At 41.2% G+C, this 18,938-nt stretch overlaps 1 protein-coding gene and 1 long non-coding RNA gene across 2 annotated transcripts; both read right to left on the bottom strand.

Annotated features, from left to right (window-relative positions):
- Positions 1 to 2,149: 2,149 nt before the first annotated feature.
- LOC116410876 lies at positions 2,150 to 4,281 on the bottom strand. Its single transcript, XM_031902255.1, has 3 exons — positions 4,116 to 4,281; positions 3,177 to 3,366; positions 2,150 to 2,857 (listed from the first exon to the last, which is right to left on the bottom strand). Exons 1-3 carry the CDS (start codon positions 4,279 to 4,281, stop codon positions 2,323 to 2,325), a joined length of 891 nt encoding a protein of 296 aa, XP_031758115.1. The 3' UTR covers positions 2,150 to 2,322.
- Positions 4,282 to 9,426: 5,145 nt separating this feature from the next.
- On the bottom strand, positions 9,427 to 17,455 carry LOC116411119. Its single transcript, XR_004222872.1, has 3 exons — positions 16,100 to 17,455; positions 12,451 to 12,516; positions 9,427 to 9,760 (listed from the first exon to the last, which is right to left on the bottom strand). It is a non-coding gene; the product is annotated as an uncharacterized LOC116411119 (long non-coding RNA).
- Positions 17,456 to 18,938: the final 1,483 nt, after the last annotated feature.

The raw sequence follows: 18,938 nt of genomic DNA, 5'->3' as shown, positions 1-18,938 counted from the left end.
TAAGATCCAAATTACAGAAAGGCCCCTTATCCGGAATACCCTTGGTCCCGAGCATTCTGGATAATGGGTCCTATACTGCTATAACGCATTATTTTTATTATTGGCCTGGTCTAAAAAATATTCTATATTTTAGATGAAACCAGTACCCCAGACAGGCCCATTGCACCCAGCCCTGGGGTGGGGGGGTTCCATGGGAGACAATGTGCAAATGAGGGATTAGATCTGCCCCGATGGAATAACACTGGCTGTGAGGAGCCGTATGTATGTTAATGGACGTTTATCACTTTGCTGTCACTTCTCTTGTTCCCGACACCTTTAACCTGTTGCCCCACCCAGGCTATTATGTTCCCCCACCCTACAAATCAAAGTAACTATATTGGTAAATAAAATTAGGGAGTGCAGGAGTCCAACAGAAGGTTCCACATCCAATCATTTGTAATTAGGCTGTTGCTGTACTACAACTCCCAGCAGCACCTGCACAGACACCCCATGGATTTTCAGCTCAAACCCTATTGTGCAGTTCTGTCTGGGTTTTGGCCACATTCTCCAGCACTGTTATATTTCTATCATGTATGTATCATTATTATTATAAGCTTTATTATAAGCAAAGCCTAACGCTAAGGGGCACATTTACTAATCCACAAATCCGAATCACGAATGGGAAAAAATCGGATTGGAAACGAAAATTTCTGAAGATCGCAAATATCACGAAAATGCTAACGAAAAAATCGTATTAGTCATGATAATATCGTATTGGCGATCCGAAAGTCACGTCATTTTCGTACCGAACAATTGTAAACAGTGGTAAAACCGTTCCGATTTTTCTGTGCAAACGTCTGAAAAAGTCACGCAGCATACGAAAAAGTCGTGCGGACGCCCGAAAAAATCGGCGAAAATACGCTCGGAGCGTTCGTGCTTTTGTAAATGTGCCCCTAAGGTTAGTAAAGCAGAAGACTGCCCGTTAACCAACACCCATTTTAACCCCATTCTCCTGTACAAGCCGCAAGAGGGGGGGGGTTAAGCCTGTAGACCCAAGCTGTGGTCCTGGCAATCTCTCTATATAAGCAAAAGGCATGGGAGTGACTAAGCCCTCTGACTCAAACCAGCCCCCAGGTCAAGAATGGCAATAGTGCACAGGAGTGCCAGCCTTTGAAAAATATGACCAGAGGCAAATAGATAGGACCATCATACGGGGTTTACCTTGACGTGGTATGGTGGCTTACCAATTTTGTAACTAAAAACCTTTGCCTTTTGTCAATACATGCACTAGCATAGATAAATTACTTATGAAACAGGGAACCAGGGAATGTGCATTGATCAATCTTTTTTGTATGCTTATATATGGTTTTTTCGTTGGCGTCAATTGTATGTGCGTATTTTCGCACAATGTCGTATGCCATGATGTCATGGGTTTGCATGTGCCCAGCAGCGTCATGTGCCCAGCGTCATTTCCAGTGCTAACAACTGTCAGCATGGTGGGTATTAATTCCATCAGTGACCCACAGGGGAGATTGTTAGCTCTCTGTTACAACAACAGTACGACAATGTGCCCATATGGATGGGAAATAAAAGGGCCCAGGCAGAATGCGACACAAGATAATACATTATAATAATAATGATACAGGGGAGGAGGAGCAGGAGGAGGCTGAAGGGGAGGAGGAGCAGGAGGAGGCTGAAGGGGAGGAGGAGCAGGAGGAGGCTGAAGGGGAGGAGGAAGGGGAGGAGGAGGCTGAAGGGGAGGAGGAGGCTGTACAGCCTATTGAAGAGGCAGCGGATGAAGCGTAGGAGGAGGAGTCACTGGCCAGTCAGGAAGGTAAATGAAATTGCATATATTGTATATTTTCCACTCCTGTATTTGATAGCTGTTTTTGATAATGCAATGAATTCCATATAGGTTGGCAAGACTACCATGTGCAGTCTGAACAAGAGGAGGAAGACTGGGACCATGCACGGCTTGTTGCCGAAGGCCCTAAAGCAAAGGGTTCTGGCCCTAGAGAGGCTACAGCCCTAGGTTATATTTGCACATAATTATATTTGTACATAAGTTTTATTTTTTTAGGTTTATTTCATATAAAAAAAAAATTGGAACCCTATAAAAAAATATCTGTGTCATTTATACAAAATTTAGACAAGTAAGGTACATAGGAAGTGATACAGAAACACTGCTTCACTAAAAACGTGAATGTTTATTATGAAAAAACAGTGAACATGGTAGTGCAAACATCGGCAAACACCCCCCCCACCCCAACAGTGCAAACATTCCCCAAAAAGTTTAAAGTGCAAACTTCCCCCAAAAAGTGCAAAACATCAGCAAACAGGTATTTAAAGATCCGTGAAAGCGGAGTTTTGTGAATTATCCCACGCTTGGGAAGTGGGAGGATACTGGTAGGGGAACCATGGATTTGCTGGTGTGGGTGGAGCCATGGGGTAAGGGTGGGAGGGGTAAGATACAGACATGCCTGGATTTGCTTGTGGTAGAAATCTGCAGATAAGCTTTATCATTTCCAATTGCAGTGCATGTCTCTGTGCCTGTGGCACCATCATAACTGAAGGCAGTAACCCCATTAGAAATGAGTGCTCCGGGGTGTCCTCATAAAGAGGTGCCTTCCTGGCAAGCATCGATCTGCACAGCATGGCAATCATGTCTTTAACATCACCCGATGTAATGTCAGAGCTTTTCCTTTTTGAAGCATGGGTACCCTCAGGCTGATTGGTTGTATAAGGTGGAGTGGCAGTGGGGGGGTGGAGTGGAGTTGTGGGGGAATGCTCCGTTGGGGGTGTCTCACTTTGTTCATTTTCTGCTGCTGGATCCTGACGGTTCCCCTCCTGCTCAATATTTTCAAGATTGCCAGAAGTTCTATGGAAAAGACAAAAGGATTACTTTCCTACAGTGGCAGTGTCTATTGTACCCCCCCACTGCAAATGGAGGCCTTGAATGCAATTTGTAAACAATATTCTTCATGGTAAAACAAACAATCTAGCCAGAAGTTCCATTGAATTTCTTTAGAATAGACAAAAGGATTACTTTCCTATAGTGGCAGTGTCTATTGTACCCCCCCCCCCACTGCAAATGGCGGCCTTGAATGCAATTTGGAAACAACTACATTCACTTCTACATGGTAAAGATCAAGAAAGCCGTTACTATACAATGGCACACCATTCCACCAGACACTTACCGTCTTAAAGCAGTAAGTAGGAAAGTCAACCGGTCGGCATAAGAGTACGTTTCCTTTTGGATGGTGGAGCACAGCAGCAGAAAGCAGTTTTCTGGGCAGCTACTTCCCTGATGTGTTTCCACCGCACCTGAATTTCTTTGACTGTAATAAAAGGGGGGGGGGGGGGGGATAAATATTGTTACAATGTGCACTCAGACTTTTAATATTAAACACAATACATGATGACTTAGATTGTAAGCTCTACGGGGCAGGGACCTTGTGTGTTTGGCTCTTACCCTCCCATATAGATTGTAAGCTCTACGGGGCAGGGACCTCCATCCTCTTGTGTCTTTGGCTCTTACCCTCCCATATAGATTGTAAGCTCTACGGGGCAGGGACCTCCATCCTCTTGTGTCTTTGGCTCTTACCCTCCCATATAGATTGTAAGCTCTACGGGGCAGGGACCTCCATCCTCTTGTGTCTTTGACTCTTACCCTCCCATATAGATTGTAAGCTCTACGGGGCAGGGACCTCCATCCTCTTGTGTCTCTGACTCTTACCCTCCCATATAGATTGTAAGCTCTACGGGGCAGGGACCTCCATCCTCTTGTGCCTTTGACTTTTACCCTCCCATATAGACTGTAAGCTCTACGGGGCAGGGACCTCCATCCTCTTGTGCCTTTGACTTTTACCCTCCCATATAGACTGTAAGCTCTACGGGGCAGGGACCTCCATCCTCTTGTGTCTTTGGCTCTTAACTTATTGCAACTGTATCTTGTATTTATTTGTATTTATTGTTATACTTTGTATTTATCTATTATTATCTTAATAACCCCCCGTTTGTATTAATGTATTCTACTGTACAGCGCTGCGTACATAAGTAGCACTTTATAAATAAAGATATACATACATACATACATACTTGGTAAAAAAAACCAAAAGAATAAACAAATCAGTTACCTTTGATATTCTTCTCCTCCTCTGAAAGAGATTCCCAACCTTCAACAAGTTGTACTGCCGCCTCATCCCAAAGATTCTTCCAATTTTGCTCGTTGAGGTATATGGGCAGGTCAGTTTGATATAAGGCCGGACGTTCCTCCACGAGATTGATCAGTCGCTCAGACATGGTGCCGGGAAGATGGTGTAGGGTTCCTCTACTCTTCTCCTTCTTTCTGAGGTCCAAGGGACAGTGTTGATGTTTATAAAGAGCTTAAGTGGGTGAGGGGTTCAACAGCCAGCCAATAGGAGACAAAGGATTGAGCCAAAACCAATTGTCCTTGCCCAGGTCACTAGCCGGGGGTGTCTGGCAGGAAGAATGAATAGAGTGAAAGGCCTGGTCTAATCATCACAGTAGGGGGTGAGATTACAGCCCTCTGCCACTTGGGGAACCCATTATACAGAAACATTCCCATATTTAATTGAAACAAATATGTATTTGCAAGTGATTTATTTGGAAAACCCCAGGTCCCGAACATTCTGGATAATAGATCCCTTACCTAATAATAGATCCCTTTTTATGTAAAAAAAAAAGTCCTATGCTTTATAGCAGTTGTGTATGATATTTAGCTCAGGTTTCTCATTTGGGTTGTTGTGTCAATGGACCCCCCTCCCCGTCTATTGGGTTCAGGGGAACATTAGATAATGTATCCGTTGGCTTATTCCAAGGTTCTAGTCATGGCAGGAAGGTGATAATGCAAAGATGCCACAGGGGGCAATGGTGTATGCACCCCCAGTAATTATTGCTTATATATATTGTAATATTATATATAATTGCTTATCTGGTCCATTTCACTAAACAGAGACACAATTCAGGAAATGGCAAAATTGTGCAGAAATGTTCCCAAATACACTGAAGTCAATGGAAAGGTTTCAGCCCTTCTGCTGTTTTTTCCTGGGGAAAAAAATGTGTTTTTTTCACATGGCATCCATGGGGTGGATTTTGTCCATTTTGTCCATCAGGTTTTCTTAAGCTTTGAACTAAAGCACCCCCTGAATTGCTCCTGCCCTTGGGTTGCACATGATTTGTATGAAGGTACTAGCAGCAGCAATTTCTGACAGACTGCCAGAGACTTGCATTATGGGTACTGATACAAGCAATAGTCAGGCAACGGTAATGTAAGTCTATGGCAGCGACTGTAATGTAAGTCTATGGCAGCGACTGTAATGTAAGTCTATGGCAGCGACTGTAATGTAAGTCTATGGCAGCGACTGTAATGTAAGTCTATGGCAGCGACTGTAATGTAAGTCTATGGCAGCGACTGTAATGTAAGTCTATGGCAGCTCCTTTGGGCCCCAATGTGATATTATCCATGTGTTTTGCTTAATGCCTTCTGTGTCTTCTTTAGTATTACACATTATTTTTATTATTGGCCTGGTCTAAAAAATATAAAAATATTCTATATTTTAGATGAAACCAGTACCCCAGACACGGCCCATTGTACCCAGCCCTGGGGGGGGTTCCATGGGAGACAATGTGCAAATGAGGGATTAGATCTGCCCCGATGGAATAACACTGGCTGTGAGGAGCCGTATGTATGTTAATGGATTTTATCACTTTGCTGTCACTTCTCTTGTTCCCGACACCTTTAACCTGTTGCCCCACCCAGGCTATTATATTCCCCCACCCTACAAATCAAAGTAACTATATTGGTAAATAAAATTATGTGGACAGATAAATAATAGAGAGATAGATAGGCAGATGTTTGGATAGATAGATAGATAGATAGATGATTGATAGATAGATAGATAGATAGATAGATAGATAGATAGATAGATAGATAGATGATAGATAGATAGATAGATAGATAGATAGATAGATAGATAGATAGATGATAGATAGATAGATAGATAGATAGATAGATAGATAGATGATAGATAGATAGATAGATAGATAGATAGATAGATAGATGATAGATAGATAGATAGATAGATGATAGATAGATGATAGATAGACAGATAGCTAGACAGATAGCTAGATAGATAGATAGATAGATAGATAATAGATAGATAGATAGATAGATAGATGATAGATAGATAGATAGATAGATAGATAATAGATAGATAGATGGATAGATGATAGACAGATAGATAGATAGATAGATAGATAGATAGATGATAGATAGATAGATGATAGATAGATAGATAGATAGATTATAGATAGACAGATAGATAGATAGGTGATAGATAGATAGATAGATAGATGGATAGATAGACAGATAGACAGATAGACAGATAGATAGATAGATAGATAGATAGACGATAGATAGACAGATAGATAGATAGATAGATAGATGATAGATAGACAGATAGACAGATAGATAGATAGATAGATAGATAGATGATAGACAGATAGACAGATAGATGATAGATAGATGACAGACAGCATGTTAACATGTATTTACAATCTTCTAAACTGTTAATATTTGATAAATGAGTCAGTAACATTTCTAACATGACGGAAACACCAGCAGCAAGTAGAGGTATGGGACCCGTTATCCAGAATGCTCTGGACCTGGGTTTTTTTTCCGGTTAAGTGGTCTTTATGTAATTCGGATCTCCTACCTTAAGTCTGCTAATAAATTTATTTAAACATTAAATAACCCCAAAAGGACTGTTCTGCCCCCAATAAGGGGTAATTATATCTTAGTTGGGATCAAGTACAGGTACTGTTTTATTATTACAGAGAAAAGGGAATCATTTAACCATTAAATAAACCCAATAGGGCTGTTCTGCCCCAATAAGGGGTAATTATATCTTAGTTGGGATCAAGTACAGGTACTGTTTTATTATTACAGAGAAAAGGGAATCATTTAACCATTAAATAAACCCAATAGGGGGGGGCGTGGCTTGCCGTGGAGCTGAATGGCAGCGTGAGCACACAGCTCCGGAAGCAATCACCCGATCCTGGCAAACTTTAAAGCAAGTGAGATGGGTAAAACTCAGAGACTGAGACCGGAGAAGGAGAAAGGTACAGGGAAGAAACAACAAATGGCACAAACTGAGCTAACGCCAATGTTTTTCAAAAGAAACCCTGAACGCTCCGTGTCCAAAATGGCGCCCGCACACGAGGGCATAGAGGAAGAGACCGAAACTAACAGGGAGCAGTCTGAACAAGACAGTGATTCAGAAGGTGTACCCGACCTCTCCGCATACCTCGCAAACTTACCTTCAAAAACAGATATAAAAGAAATGCTGCAAGAGGTAACCGCTACACTGAAAGAGGAGATACTAGACATCAAGAGAGATATGATATCCCTATCTACACGCGCAGACGACATAGAAGCAAACCAGAGCAAACAATCAGCTAACCAAAAAGCAATATACACACATGTCCAGCAACAGGATCGCACAATCCTTGAACTTCAGAGACAGATTGAGGATCAAGAAAATCGGAGTAGGAGAAACAATATCAGAGTAAGGGGAGTACCTGAAACGGTCCAAAGTGAGGAAATCCGTACTGCTATATTGCAAATCTTCAACAGCATCCTCAAAAGGGACCCTAACTCGGAAATTAAAATCGAGAGAGCACATAGGGTGCAGAAACCTAAAGCTGCACCCCTCAATGCCCCAAGAGACATCCTCTGCTGCCTACACAACTTCACTCTGAAAGAGGAAATTCTCCAAAAGGCAAAGGACAACAGCAATATTTCTTACGAGGAAAACACAATAAAACTGTTCCAGGACATTTCTAAAACAACTCTGACTAAGAGGAAATTTCTAAAGCCACTGACGGATACACTCCGCGAAAACAACATCCCATATAGGTGGGGATATCCTTTCTCTCTCACTGCCACCAAAGATGGGACACAAGCAGTTATTCGCACACCAATGGATACCGGCAATTTCATTAAAAAGCTACACCTGGACGAGATGGAACTTCCAGGATGGCTACCTGAACACGGGAACATCCCAAACCTATCCTTTGATCTACAAGGAGAATGGTCCCAAGCAACCCCCAGGCGCACCCCCCACACCCCGAGAACGCCAAGAAACAGAATGAGACAGAACACCGATTAACAAGGATGGTAACTGATTTATAGACTTACACTATAAATGCTGATAAGAGATAGGAAGGGAAGCAATAAGTTAAAATCGCTCCCCTTCATATCTAAAACATTAGAGACACTTGGGTAAAGAAACAATGAGTGATAAATATGCAACAAAGTTTTTCCCCTGTTTTTGGTTAAAAAGTTATGTACACAAAATGTTATGCACATCCATATATGTTACTATGTGCAATCCATATAAACCTGTTTATACCAAATAACAACCACCAGGGCAGCATATGTAGCTAAGTCCAGCCTGTATCGTGCTACCCAAACCAGATCACAAGCACTAGGTAATTTAACCCCCCATCTCTACCTCTAAAGAGAAAGAGGGATCGGGAGCTTGCTTGCATGCTATAAAACTAAACTCGCCTTCTCTCCCCCCAACCACGTACCCCCCATGACAAGAGTACACAATACTCAAGCCGCTGCCACCAAACACCAGCCAAAGGGCAATGCCCTAGTAAGACTATTGCGGCAAATGGTGCAAACTACACCTGTATATATGTTCCCACGAGTTAATGTTTTTCCCTCCTTTAACCCCTCCATACCCCTCCACGCAACTTGCCAAGCTACCAACAAGTACAGGCGGCTAGTAAAAGCGAATAATACTTTAATAACAAAATGACTGATATAACTAATGCAGACACATTAGAATGCAAAGTGGTGTCCTACAATGTTAATGGTTTAAATGAACCAGTTAAAAGAGCACAAGTTTTTAAAGAATGTAAAAAAGCTGGGTATAAGATTGTAATGCTCCAAGAATCTCACTTCAAAATGAACAATGCCCCGGTGATCAACTTAAAACAATACCCCCACATCTACATGAGTAATAACCCTGAGAAAAAAGCCACAGGTGTTATTACAATGGTACATAAGGATCTCCCCTTTAAGCATATAGCGACACTAACAGATAAAGAAGGAAGGTATATACTCCTTAAATGCTATTTGGGTGAACTAATATGTACCCTAGCTAATGTTTATGTACCTAATCAAGGGCAGATCGCTTTCCTAAAACAATTTGTGAAAACCCTAGGGAACTTTAAGGAAGGTTTACTCATACTAGGAGGAGATCTGAATCTAGCTCTGAACCCTTTAACTGACACCTCCTCAGGTAAAAGCAACATTTCATATAAAGGCTTAAAACAAGTCAAAAAACTGTTTGCAGAACTACAAATAATTGATCTGTGGAGAGCACAGAACCCCAAAGGAAGAGACTTCACGCATTTTTCCAAAACACATTCTGTTTATTCAAGAATAGATTACCTACTGGCCTCACAATATTGGCTCCATTTATTTGTACACACAAAAATAGGCATTGGTACACTATCAGACCATTCCCCAATATCAGCAAATTTTTTTATCCCGAAAACAACCAAACCAGAATTTACTTGGAGGATTAACGAATACCTATTACATAAAGAGAAGCTGAGAGATCAGATAAAAACATGCATCACCCAAACAATACAGGAAAATTCCTCTGCTGAAGTAACCTCAGGTACAGTCTGGGAGACCCTTAAATGTGTTGTGAGAGGACAGCTTATCTCAATAGGCAGCAACCTGAAAAAAGAAAGAGAAAGAGAAATAAACAACCTCTTAAAAGACATTTCTATACTAGAGCAAACCCACAAAGCAACTCTCTCCCAAAATAATCTCCTAAAACTAGAAAGTAAAAGACTCCAACTAAAAGCTATTTTAGATCAAAAAACCTACCAAGCATATACGAGATGCAAACAAAAGTTCTATGAGTTGGGAGATAAGTGTAATAAACACTTCGCCAACATAATTAAAAAAATACAACCTCAATCCCAAATTAACTCAATTAAGGGAGAAGGAAACACAACCATCTATGACACTAAAGGCATAGCATTAGCTTTCAAAAATTACTACCAGAAGTTATACAAAATTAAAGCACTAAACCCAACAGAAGAGAACCTAGACACAATAGACGAATTTATAAAAAATGCAAAATTGCAACAACTATCCCCAATAGACAGCCAGCTCATAGATGCTCCCTTTAGGCTAGATGAAGTAGAGAAAGCTATAGAAAATCTACCTATAGGGAAAAGCCCGGGGCCAGACGGGTACACAGCACTATATTACAAAAGCTTCAAAAAAGAACTGGCCCCCCTTCTCTTAGATTACTTTAATTCTATAACACCAAACAACGGATTTCATCCACAAGCACAAGAAGCCCATATAACTATTATCCCCAAGCCAGGCAAGGACCCCCAACAATGCACCAGCTACAGACCCATATCTCTAATAAACATAGACATGAAGATATACGCTAAAATAATTGGTAATAGGATAAAACATCACCTACCTTCTCTGATACACTCGGACCAATCAGGCTTCATACCCGGAAGAGAGGGCAGAGATAATACAGCTAAAATAATCTCTTTAATACACTATGCTAAAACTAGGAAAATCCCATCCCTTATCCTAACCACGGACGCCGAAAAAGCCTTTGACAGGGTCTCATGGGACTACCTGGAAAGAACACTAGCGGGTTTTGGGATTGGCCAGACAACCAGAGAAAGGATATTAGCACTATACCAAAACCCCACAGCCAGGATCAGGGTAAACGGTACATTGTCCCCCAAAGTCCAGATATTCAACGGCACCAGGCAGGGCTGCCCCCTATCACCAACACTGTTCATACTAGTTATGGAAACCTTACTCAACCACATAAGGAATAACCAGAATATCTCAGGTCTTGTAATTAAGGGGAAAGAATACAAGTGTGCAGCATTTGCAGATGATTTACTATTGTCTATAACAAAGCCTGTCATCTCCCTACCCAACATAGTTGCTCTTCTCAAAACTTATGGAGAACTATCTAATTTTAAAGTAAACTACACCAAATCAGAAATCCTGAATATAAATATACCAGACAAAACTGCCGCAACTCTAAAGCAAAGTTTCTCCTTTCAGTGGGCGACCAAAGGTATAAAATACCTGGGCATTACAATAACAGCCAACCTAAAAAACTGCTATCAAGACAACTATATCCCATTACTAACAACCTTACAAAATATGGTGGAAAATTGGAACAAACTGCGACTGTCATGGTTCGGGAGAATACAGGCTATAAAAATGATGTATATCCCAAAAATATTGTATCTACTGCAGGTGTTACCGATCCACATCCCAATGACATATTTCTCTAACATAAAATCTATGATTACAAGATTTATATGGGGTGGCTCTAATTCCAGACTAAAACATAGCATCCTCACGCAACCTAAAGAAAAAGGTGGCCTCGCCCTGCCAAATGTGTATAAATATTACATTGCTTCCCACTTAGTACGCACTCTGGATTGGAAAAATAAAACAAAAAATAAAGACTGGTGTAATTTAGAACAATCGTTTACACCCTGCCCCCTAGAAAACCTCCTATGGTGCACCAAAACAAAATTATCACAACTCACAGGCGACCACCCACTAATAGAAGCAACTCTAAGGGTTTGGCAAAAGAATAAAGACACCTACTCCCTCTCAACCCAACCACATATACTACAACCCCTGATGTACAATATAGATTTCAAACCAAGTATGGAACCGGGATCTTTCAATAGATGGAACTATCAAGGGGACAGGAATACGAGAATCAGCGATTTTGTAAAAAGCGGCAAGGTAATAACACTAGCAGAAATACAAAAAAAATGGGGAAGTCACCCCAGAGATAACTGGAGCTACAACCAATTACATACATATATACATTCACATAAAGATAAACAATGGCATAGAACCTTAACACCATGGGAAAAAATAATAGAATCCACAGACTCAAACACGACACTAATCAAACCATTATCTAAAGCATATCAAATCCTGACAGAATGCTCTGCTCAGCCCCAAAAAACTCACTGCCTATCTTGGGAAAAAGAGCTCAACATAACAATACCTCCACCCCTATGGAACCAAATCTTTAAGCTAACACATAGAGCATCTAGAGCGGCTAGAACCAAGGAAGCAATTTACAAATTAATAACTAGATGGCACTATACCCCAGCCAAGCTACACAAATTCTACCCCACCAGTTCCCCTATGTGCTGGAGATGCAACAGTGCCATAGGCACACACACGCACATATGGCTGAATTGTCCAGAAATACAAGAATATTGGAACAAAGTACTAGAGACAATAAATCTAGTAACTCAGCGAGACATCAAAGTAGAAAATGCCCCTACCATTATGCTATACATTATCCCAGAAAAAGAAATCACAATAAGAGACACACTTACCTTACACTTGCTACAAGCAGCAAAATCGCTGATTCCACAAAAATGGAAAACGCCGATACCACCCACCTACAAGGAATGGTTAATAAAAGTGGAAGAAATTAGGAAACTAGAGGAGATATCATATATGATACACAATAATAGCCATACTTACCATAGGATTTGGAATCCATGGATAGACAGTTTGAACAACCTGGGTAAAGAAGGGAAGTCACAACAAAAACAACCACAAACAGGAACTTAAGCAGGGACACCCCTACCCCCACCACCCACGCCTCAGCAACAACTGGGAAATAAATATAATGACACACTATGAGAAGTTATGTATTGCTTGATAAAATGTGTTATTGAATGACATAGCAAGAACTTGTTGTTAGCTTAGAAATCGAACTCTGATTCTGACTGTAAAACATGTTTGCTTACCCCCCTCCCCCCCCTCCCTTATTTCTTTCTGTACCCCCTCCTATCCCCCGATAAAATGACAAATAAAGAATATACAAAATAAACCCAATAGGGCTGTTCTGCCCCCAATAAGGGGTAATTATATCTTAGTTGGGATCAAGTACAGGTACTGTTTTATTATTACAGAGAAAAGGGAATCATTTAACCATTAAATAAACCCAATAGGGCTGTTCTGCCCCAATAAGGGGTAATTATATCTTAGTTGGGATCAAGTACAGGTACTGTTTTATTATTACAGAGAAAAGGGAATAATTTAACCATTAAATAAACCCAATAGGGCTGTTCTGCCCCCAATAAGGGGTAATTATATCTTAGCTGGGATCAAGTACAGGTACTGTTTTATTATTACAGAGAAAAGGGAATCATTTAACCATTAAATAAACCCAATAGGGCTGTTCTGCCCCCAATAAGGGGTAATTATATCTTAGTTGGGATCAAGTACAGGTACTGTTTTATTATTACAGAGAAAAGGGAATCATTTAACCATGAAATAAACCCAATAGGGCTGTTCTGCCCCCAATAAGGGGTAATTATATCTTAGTTGGGATCAAGTACAGGTACTGTTTTATTATTACAGAGAAAAGGGAATCATTCTTAAAAATGTGAATTATTTGATTAAAATTGAGTCAATGGGAGATGGTTTCCGGATAAGGGGTCAGATACCTGTAATGTACCTGTGTGTAAAAGTGGCTACAGGGAAGAGGCAGAAGCTGCTGCCGGCCACTGTATCTACCAATGGATCAAACTGTAACAGAAAGTCAACGTGATAGGGCAGAGCATGGGGTTGTTGAACTACACCTCCCACTTTATGTAATAAAGTAAATATAAAAATAAGGACGCCATAAGCTTTTTGCAGTGGAATGGAAGAACAATTTAATTTGTCCAAGACACATGATCCATAGGGGCATATTAACCCTATAAGTCCCTACAAGGAGCAATTCATGGTGACATCTCTGCAGCCCCCAAGGGCAATCCTTGCTATATCACAGACCATAATAATACATACAGTTCTGGGAAAAACATGGCAAATTTAATTGGCACCATAATTTACACTTTACATTTGGCTCATGTTAGTAAATAAGTCGAGTTCTCTAGGTTTAAATAATGAGAACATTGGGCATTAGTAAAACCTGCGTGTATTCCTGGTGGTACTTGGGCGCCACCTAGTGGCAACAATAAGAAATCCTCTGCACTCACCCATTATCAATACTGTATATATATATATATAGGGCAGTGAGACATTTTGTGCATTAAGCTACCAAGCAATGCCCTCCCCTTTAAGCAAAACAGGGATTGTTTGTCCATATATTGCAATATACACAAGCTGGCCAACCCCCACCTAATGGTTTAAAATTTAGTGGTTGAGCACAACTTTTTAAAGATTTGGGTCACTATTAGGGATTCTGCGTTTTGGTCATTAAAATACAGCTTTATGGTGCCGGCTGGAGATGATGTTTAGCACTGGGGCTGCTCTGCTTCTCTTTGTGGTATTTATACAACCTTAGTGAATACACATTTAGATAGACAATGGGGGCTAGTGATAATGAAAGGTGCCACTAATGCATATTGGATTAACACTCCATTAAGAACAATGGTGCAATAGTGACCACACCCCTGTACAACAAGTTTTAATCTCCCTTGATCCATTCAACATTGGGTTCCATCTCATTTCCCTTGCCTTGTCCCAGGCACCCAACCAGCACCCAGTGTCTCTTTCTCCCCAATCACTGACCTGGGATAGTGACCCCCCCCATAGGATAATGGAGCTCATATAGTTTTATACAAAGCTTACGTGCATCATTGACAGAAAGCAGCATATTTTGATTTGCAGATACCCATAGTTTGGTTTTCTCGGGCTTTGAGTGCAGAGTCATGAATAAGGATTATCTATTCCTGAACTCAATAGGCCGATGGCTGCTATGGTTACATGTAAAGTTCACAGACAGGGTTTGGAAGGCTTGATCTGGTTTCCAACTCTTGACTTTATTTTTTCAACCAGTTGTGCATAACAGTCAAGTGTAACTCCAGTTAATTCCCTCAGGTCCGCCCAGGCCCAGTCTGTCCCTACCAGGACATTCCTCTGGTGCTCAGCTTTATAAGTTGCTGCCACCTACTGGCCCAACCTGCACATTGTCACCCATACACAGTAATAAACTCATCCTTTTAGTTTACCCCTTACACTTCCCCCTGGTGAAAACCAGACATCCTCAAGTCTGCCAGTGACCATCCCTCATAAATCCCTCTCCGCACACAACACAACACCACATTCACCACTTATTATTCCTATATCTATAACACATCACAGTACATTTTAAACCAAGCATTATTTTCTGAGCGACCAGCCTGTCCATTCGGGTACAATGGTTTCCTGTGGAATAAAACCATTAACCTGTATTAATCAACTTGACAGTTCATAGTCTGCTAACCTCTCAGGCAGTTGGTTGCTGGTTGCCCATACTGGGTAACACCCTTCAACCTACCCATCCTATGTATCACCTGCATTGGTAAAAGTTTGTTTGCTACAGAAACCCTACTATAATTTATATAAGCAAAGCTGCTGTGTAGCCCCGGGGGCAGCCATGCAAACTAAAAAAAGGAGAAAAGGCACAGGTTACATAGCAGATAACAGATAAGCTCTGTAGGATACAATGGGGTTTTACAGAGCTTACCTGTAATTTGCTATGCAACCCATACCATTTAGTCCTATTTCAGTTTTAGTGGCCACACAGCAGCTTTAGTAGGGTTTCTGGGGCAAACACAACTTTTACCAGTGCAGGGCGATAGTATATTCTATTTAAAACATTTGCCTCTTTTGGTGTTACTGTTCATTTAAGTACAACGTTATTAATTAGTCCTGAGATGCCCCAAACCCCTGCTCATTAGACTATAAAGGGCTTGTGCCAGAGCTGGCCAGTCAATCGCTGCCTGAAACTGATGGCATTTATACCGGCAGAAGGATTTTCCGGTGAGTTCAGATAAAGTCTATGGGGGTGGGACGGTCTCTGGTGCTTGGGGGCAGGATTTTTTGGGCTACTTACAAATGTGATACCAGGTGCTGGTCATTATTTGCCAACTGGACACAGGGAGATCCAATTGGCTCCTCCCACACAGGGATCCCATTGGTACCAGCTGAAGTATTTGGGCACCATAACTAATGTCTCCATGAAGCAGAACATTCGCAGCAACTGACCTTTTTGATGTGCAAGGCATCGCTTCATTCCCAGCCAACATGTCAGAGCAGTTCATTGGCACCAGTAATATTCATCTGCACGGAGTACAACTGGGCCTAATTGCCTGCCTGCCAGGGCACGACTGCTCGACTGGGAAAGCACTTCGTTATCATGGAAAGGTATGTGCATTTAGAATTTCATTCTTTAACATTAAAGCTGTGCCTTTTGATTGGGGGATAATGATCACCGGGCAGCTGGCCAACTCTGCCTGATGGAACAGAAGATGAAGGTGCTCGCAGGGAGCTGGGTTGTTCTGGAGTCGGAGTGAAGCTGAGGATGTTCTGAATCTCAGAGCAGCTGGTTCTGATTTGCTCCAATTATTTCCCGCTATGAGATACAGATGATAAAGGAAACACCCAGCAGCGACTGGAGATATAGGGCTTGGATTCTTCTCAAGGTGGCTCTCTGGTCTGGTTGGTTTGTGACCCAACACTTGCAATAAAGATGTCACCCCTTATGGCAGCTCCAGCCTTGGCACCAGATTGCCTTATTTCTCATGGCACAACTACTAGATACCACCCCTCACCTTGCAACTACACTAGGGCACACATACATGGACTGACTTGCCTGTCCCATTACAGCTGCCCAGAAGGCCAAACAGTCAACTTCTGCTCAGATGGAAGGGCAGCAAACACAGCCAGCCTGTGCCTGAGCAAGTCTTTCCCTGATGGGCTGCTGTTGTGTTCTGATCATTGGCCGGTGGTCCAGCCAATAGTATCAGCCCAATCTGAGGAGGTCCAGTTGCACAAAGTTCCTCTTATTTCACATCTGGTCAGCTTAGCTCTGGCCCTGGGTGTACTGTGTATCTGCCACAAAGAAAGATGTTAGTGATGTGCAGGACCCGCAACTTTACCCAGGCGGGTTAGAGTTGAAATTTGGGGCGGCCATTGCAGGTTCAGGTTGGGTTTGGGTCAGACTGGGGAAGTTCATGCTTCCCCTGCTCCCTAAGTTTCCCTGTCTTGGAACTTTAGGCGCCCATAGAAGTAGCAGGGAAAGGTGCTGGTACAGGTGGGGTGCAGGTCCTACAAGGGTAACATTTTCACGTTAGGATCAGGGTTGGGTTGAGTTTTTCCTGACCCGGCATCACTACAAGACATCATGTTCTTTTGCCAGAGATGCTCTAGAGACCCCCTCACCTAGCACAAAACAGTCTTCAATTCAACAACAGTGCCACCTGCTGGTGACTTTGACCAACTTGCTGAAAGTGACTTTTTTTTTCCTCTCCAGTTTTCTAATGGAGGTCACTGAGCCCTCCCCAATCCTAAACACTGTTGCGCTGTAAGAACAATTTTATCATTATTTTTACTTTTATATCTTATCTCCCAGCTCATATTCATATTTGAGTCTTTCATTTATATCTTAGTTGGGCTCAAGTACAGGTACTGTTTTATTATTACAGAGAAAAGGGAATCATTTAACCATTAAATAAACCCAATAGGGCTGTTCTGCCCCAATAAGGGGTAATTATATCTTAGTTGGGCTCAAGTACAGGTACTGTTTTATTATTACAGAGAAAAGGGAATCATTTAACCATGAAATAAACCCAATAGGGCTGTTCTGCCCCCAATAAGGGGTAATTATATCTTAGTTGGGATCAAGTACAGGTACTGTTTTATTATTACAGAGAAAAGGGAATCATTTAACCATTAAATAAACCCAATAGGGCTGTTCTGCCCCCAATAAGGGGTAATTATATCTTAGTTGGGATCAAGTACAGGTACTGTTTTATTATTACAGAGAAAAGGGAATCATTTAACCATTAAATAAACCCAATAGGGCTGTTCTGCCCCAATAAGGGGTAATTATATCTTAGTTGGGATCAAGTACAGGTACTGTTTTATTATTACAGAGAAAAGGGAATCATTTAACCATTAAATAAACCCAATAGGGCTGTTCTGCCCCAATAAGGGGTAATTATATCTTAGTTGGGATCAAGTACAGGTACTGTTTTATTATTACAGAGAAAAGGGAATCATTTAACCATTAAATAAACCCAATAGGACTGTTCTGCCCCCAATAAGGGGTAATTATATCTTAGTTGGGATCAAGTACAGGTACTGTTTTATTATTAAAGAGAAAAAGGAATCATTTTTAAAAATTAGAATTATTTGCTTATAATGGAGTCTATGGGGGATGACCTTTCCGTAATTCGGAACTTTCTGGATAACTGTTTCCGGATAAGGGATCCCATACCTGTACCATATTAGACTTGTCCACGCTTGATCCAACAAGGCAGCGCATGCCACTGAGCCATTGTGACTAAGAAAAATTACATACAAAAATAAAGAACCCATACCAAAAGTTGTATTTTATTTTGCTTTTAATTTCCAAAAGGAAAAAAAAAAAAAAAAGAACAAAAAAAAAAAAAAAGAAAAAGTTTACTGTCGTCAGACAGGAATGCATGAGATAGAAATGGCTCAAACGTCTTCACATGAAACACGCGTATTCAGATTTCATTCACAATATTCTATCCAAAAACATCTACAGTTACATAGTTCAACCCCCTCCCCCCCCCCCCATTTAATCACATATTCAATTATGTTAAAACCAGTTGCCGATGGTATAAAGCATGTAAGGCTTTTTGCATATTAGTACTTTCCATAAACCGTACAAAACTCGTATTTCTTATTAACGGCAACTATTACTTTGATTTAGAGTCTATATTGTACTAATATATAGTATATTTTTGTTTCTTAGCCTTTATCTCCACGTCTGATTGTAGTCTCTTTCAGTTTATTGTTGAACGCTAAGTTCCGGGGCGTAACTGAAAGCACATAGTGCACCGTAAGCTCTAACGGA

The sequence above is a fragment of the Xenopus tropicalis genome, chromosome 5 (genome assembly GCF_000004195.4).
Source record: "Xenopus tropicalis strain Nigerian chromosome 5, UCB_Xtro_10.0, whole genome shotgun sequence".
In the NCBI taxonomy this organism is placed as follows: Eukaryota; Metazoa; Chordata; class Amphibia; order Anura; family Pipidae; genus Xenopus; species Xenopus tropicalis.
Note: the sequence above shows the minus strand (reverse complement) of the source record. Positions and strands in the feature narration are given on the sequence as shown.

What these genes read in the sequence shown, in the direction of transcription:
- LOC116410876 (XM_031902255.1), bottom strand. Translation starts at nt 4,281, where the DNA reads ATGTCTGAGCGACTGATCAATCTCGTGGAGGAACGTCCGGCCTTATAT. An exon ending in GGAGGAGAAGAATATCAAAG is followed by an intron (nt 3,367 to 4,115) that starts GTAACTGATTTG and finishes TAAAAGTCTGAG; the next exon opens with TGCACATTGTAACAATATTT. An exon ending in CTACTTACTGCTTTAAGACG is followed by an intron (nt 2,858 to 3,176) that starts GTAAGTGTCTGG and finishes TCTTTTCCATAG; the next exon opens with AACTTCTGGCAATCTTGAAA.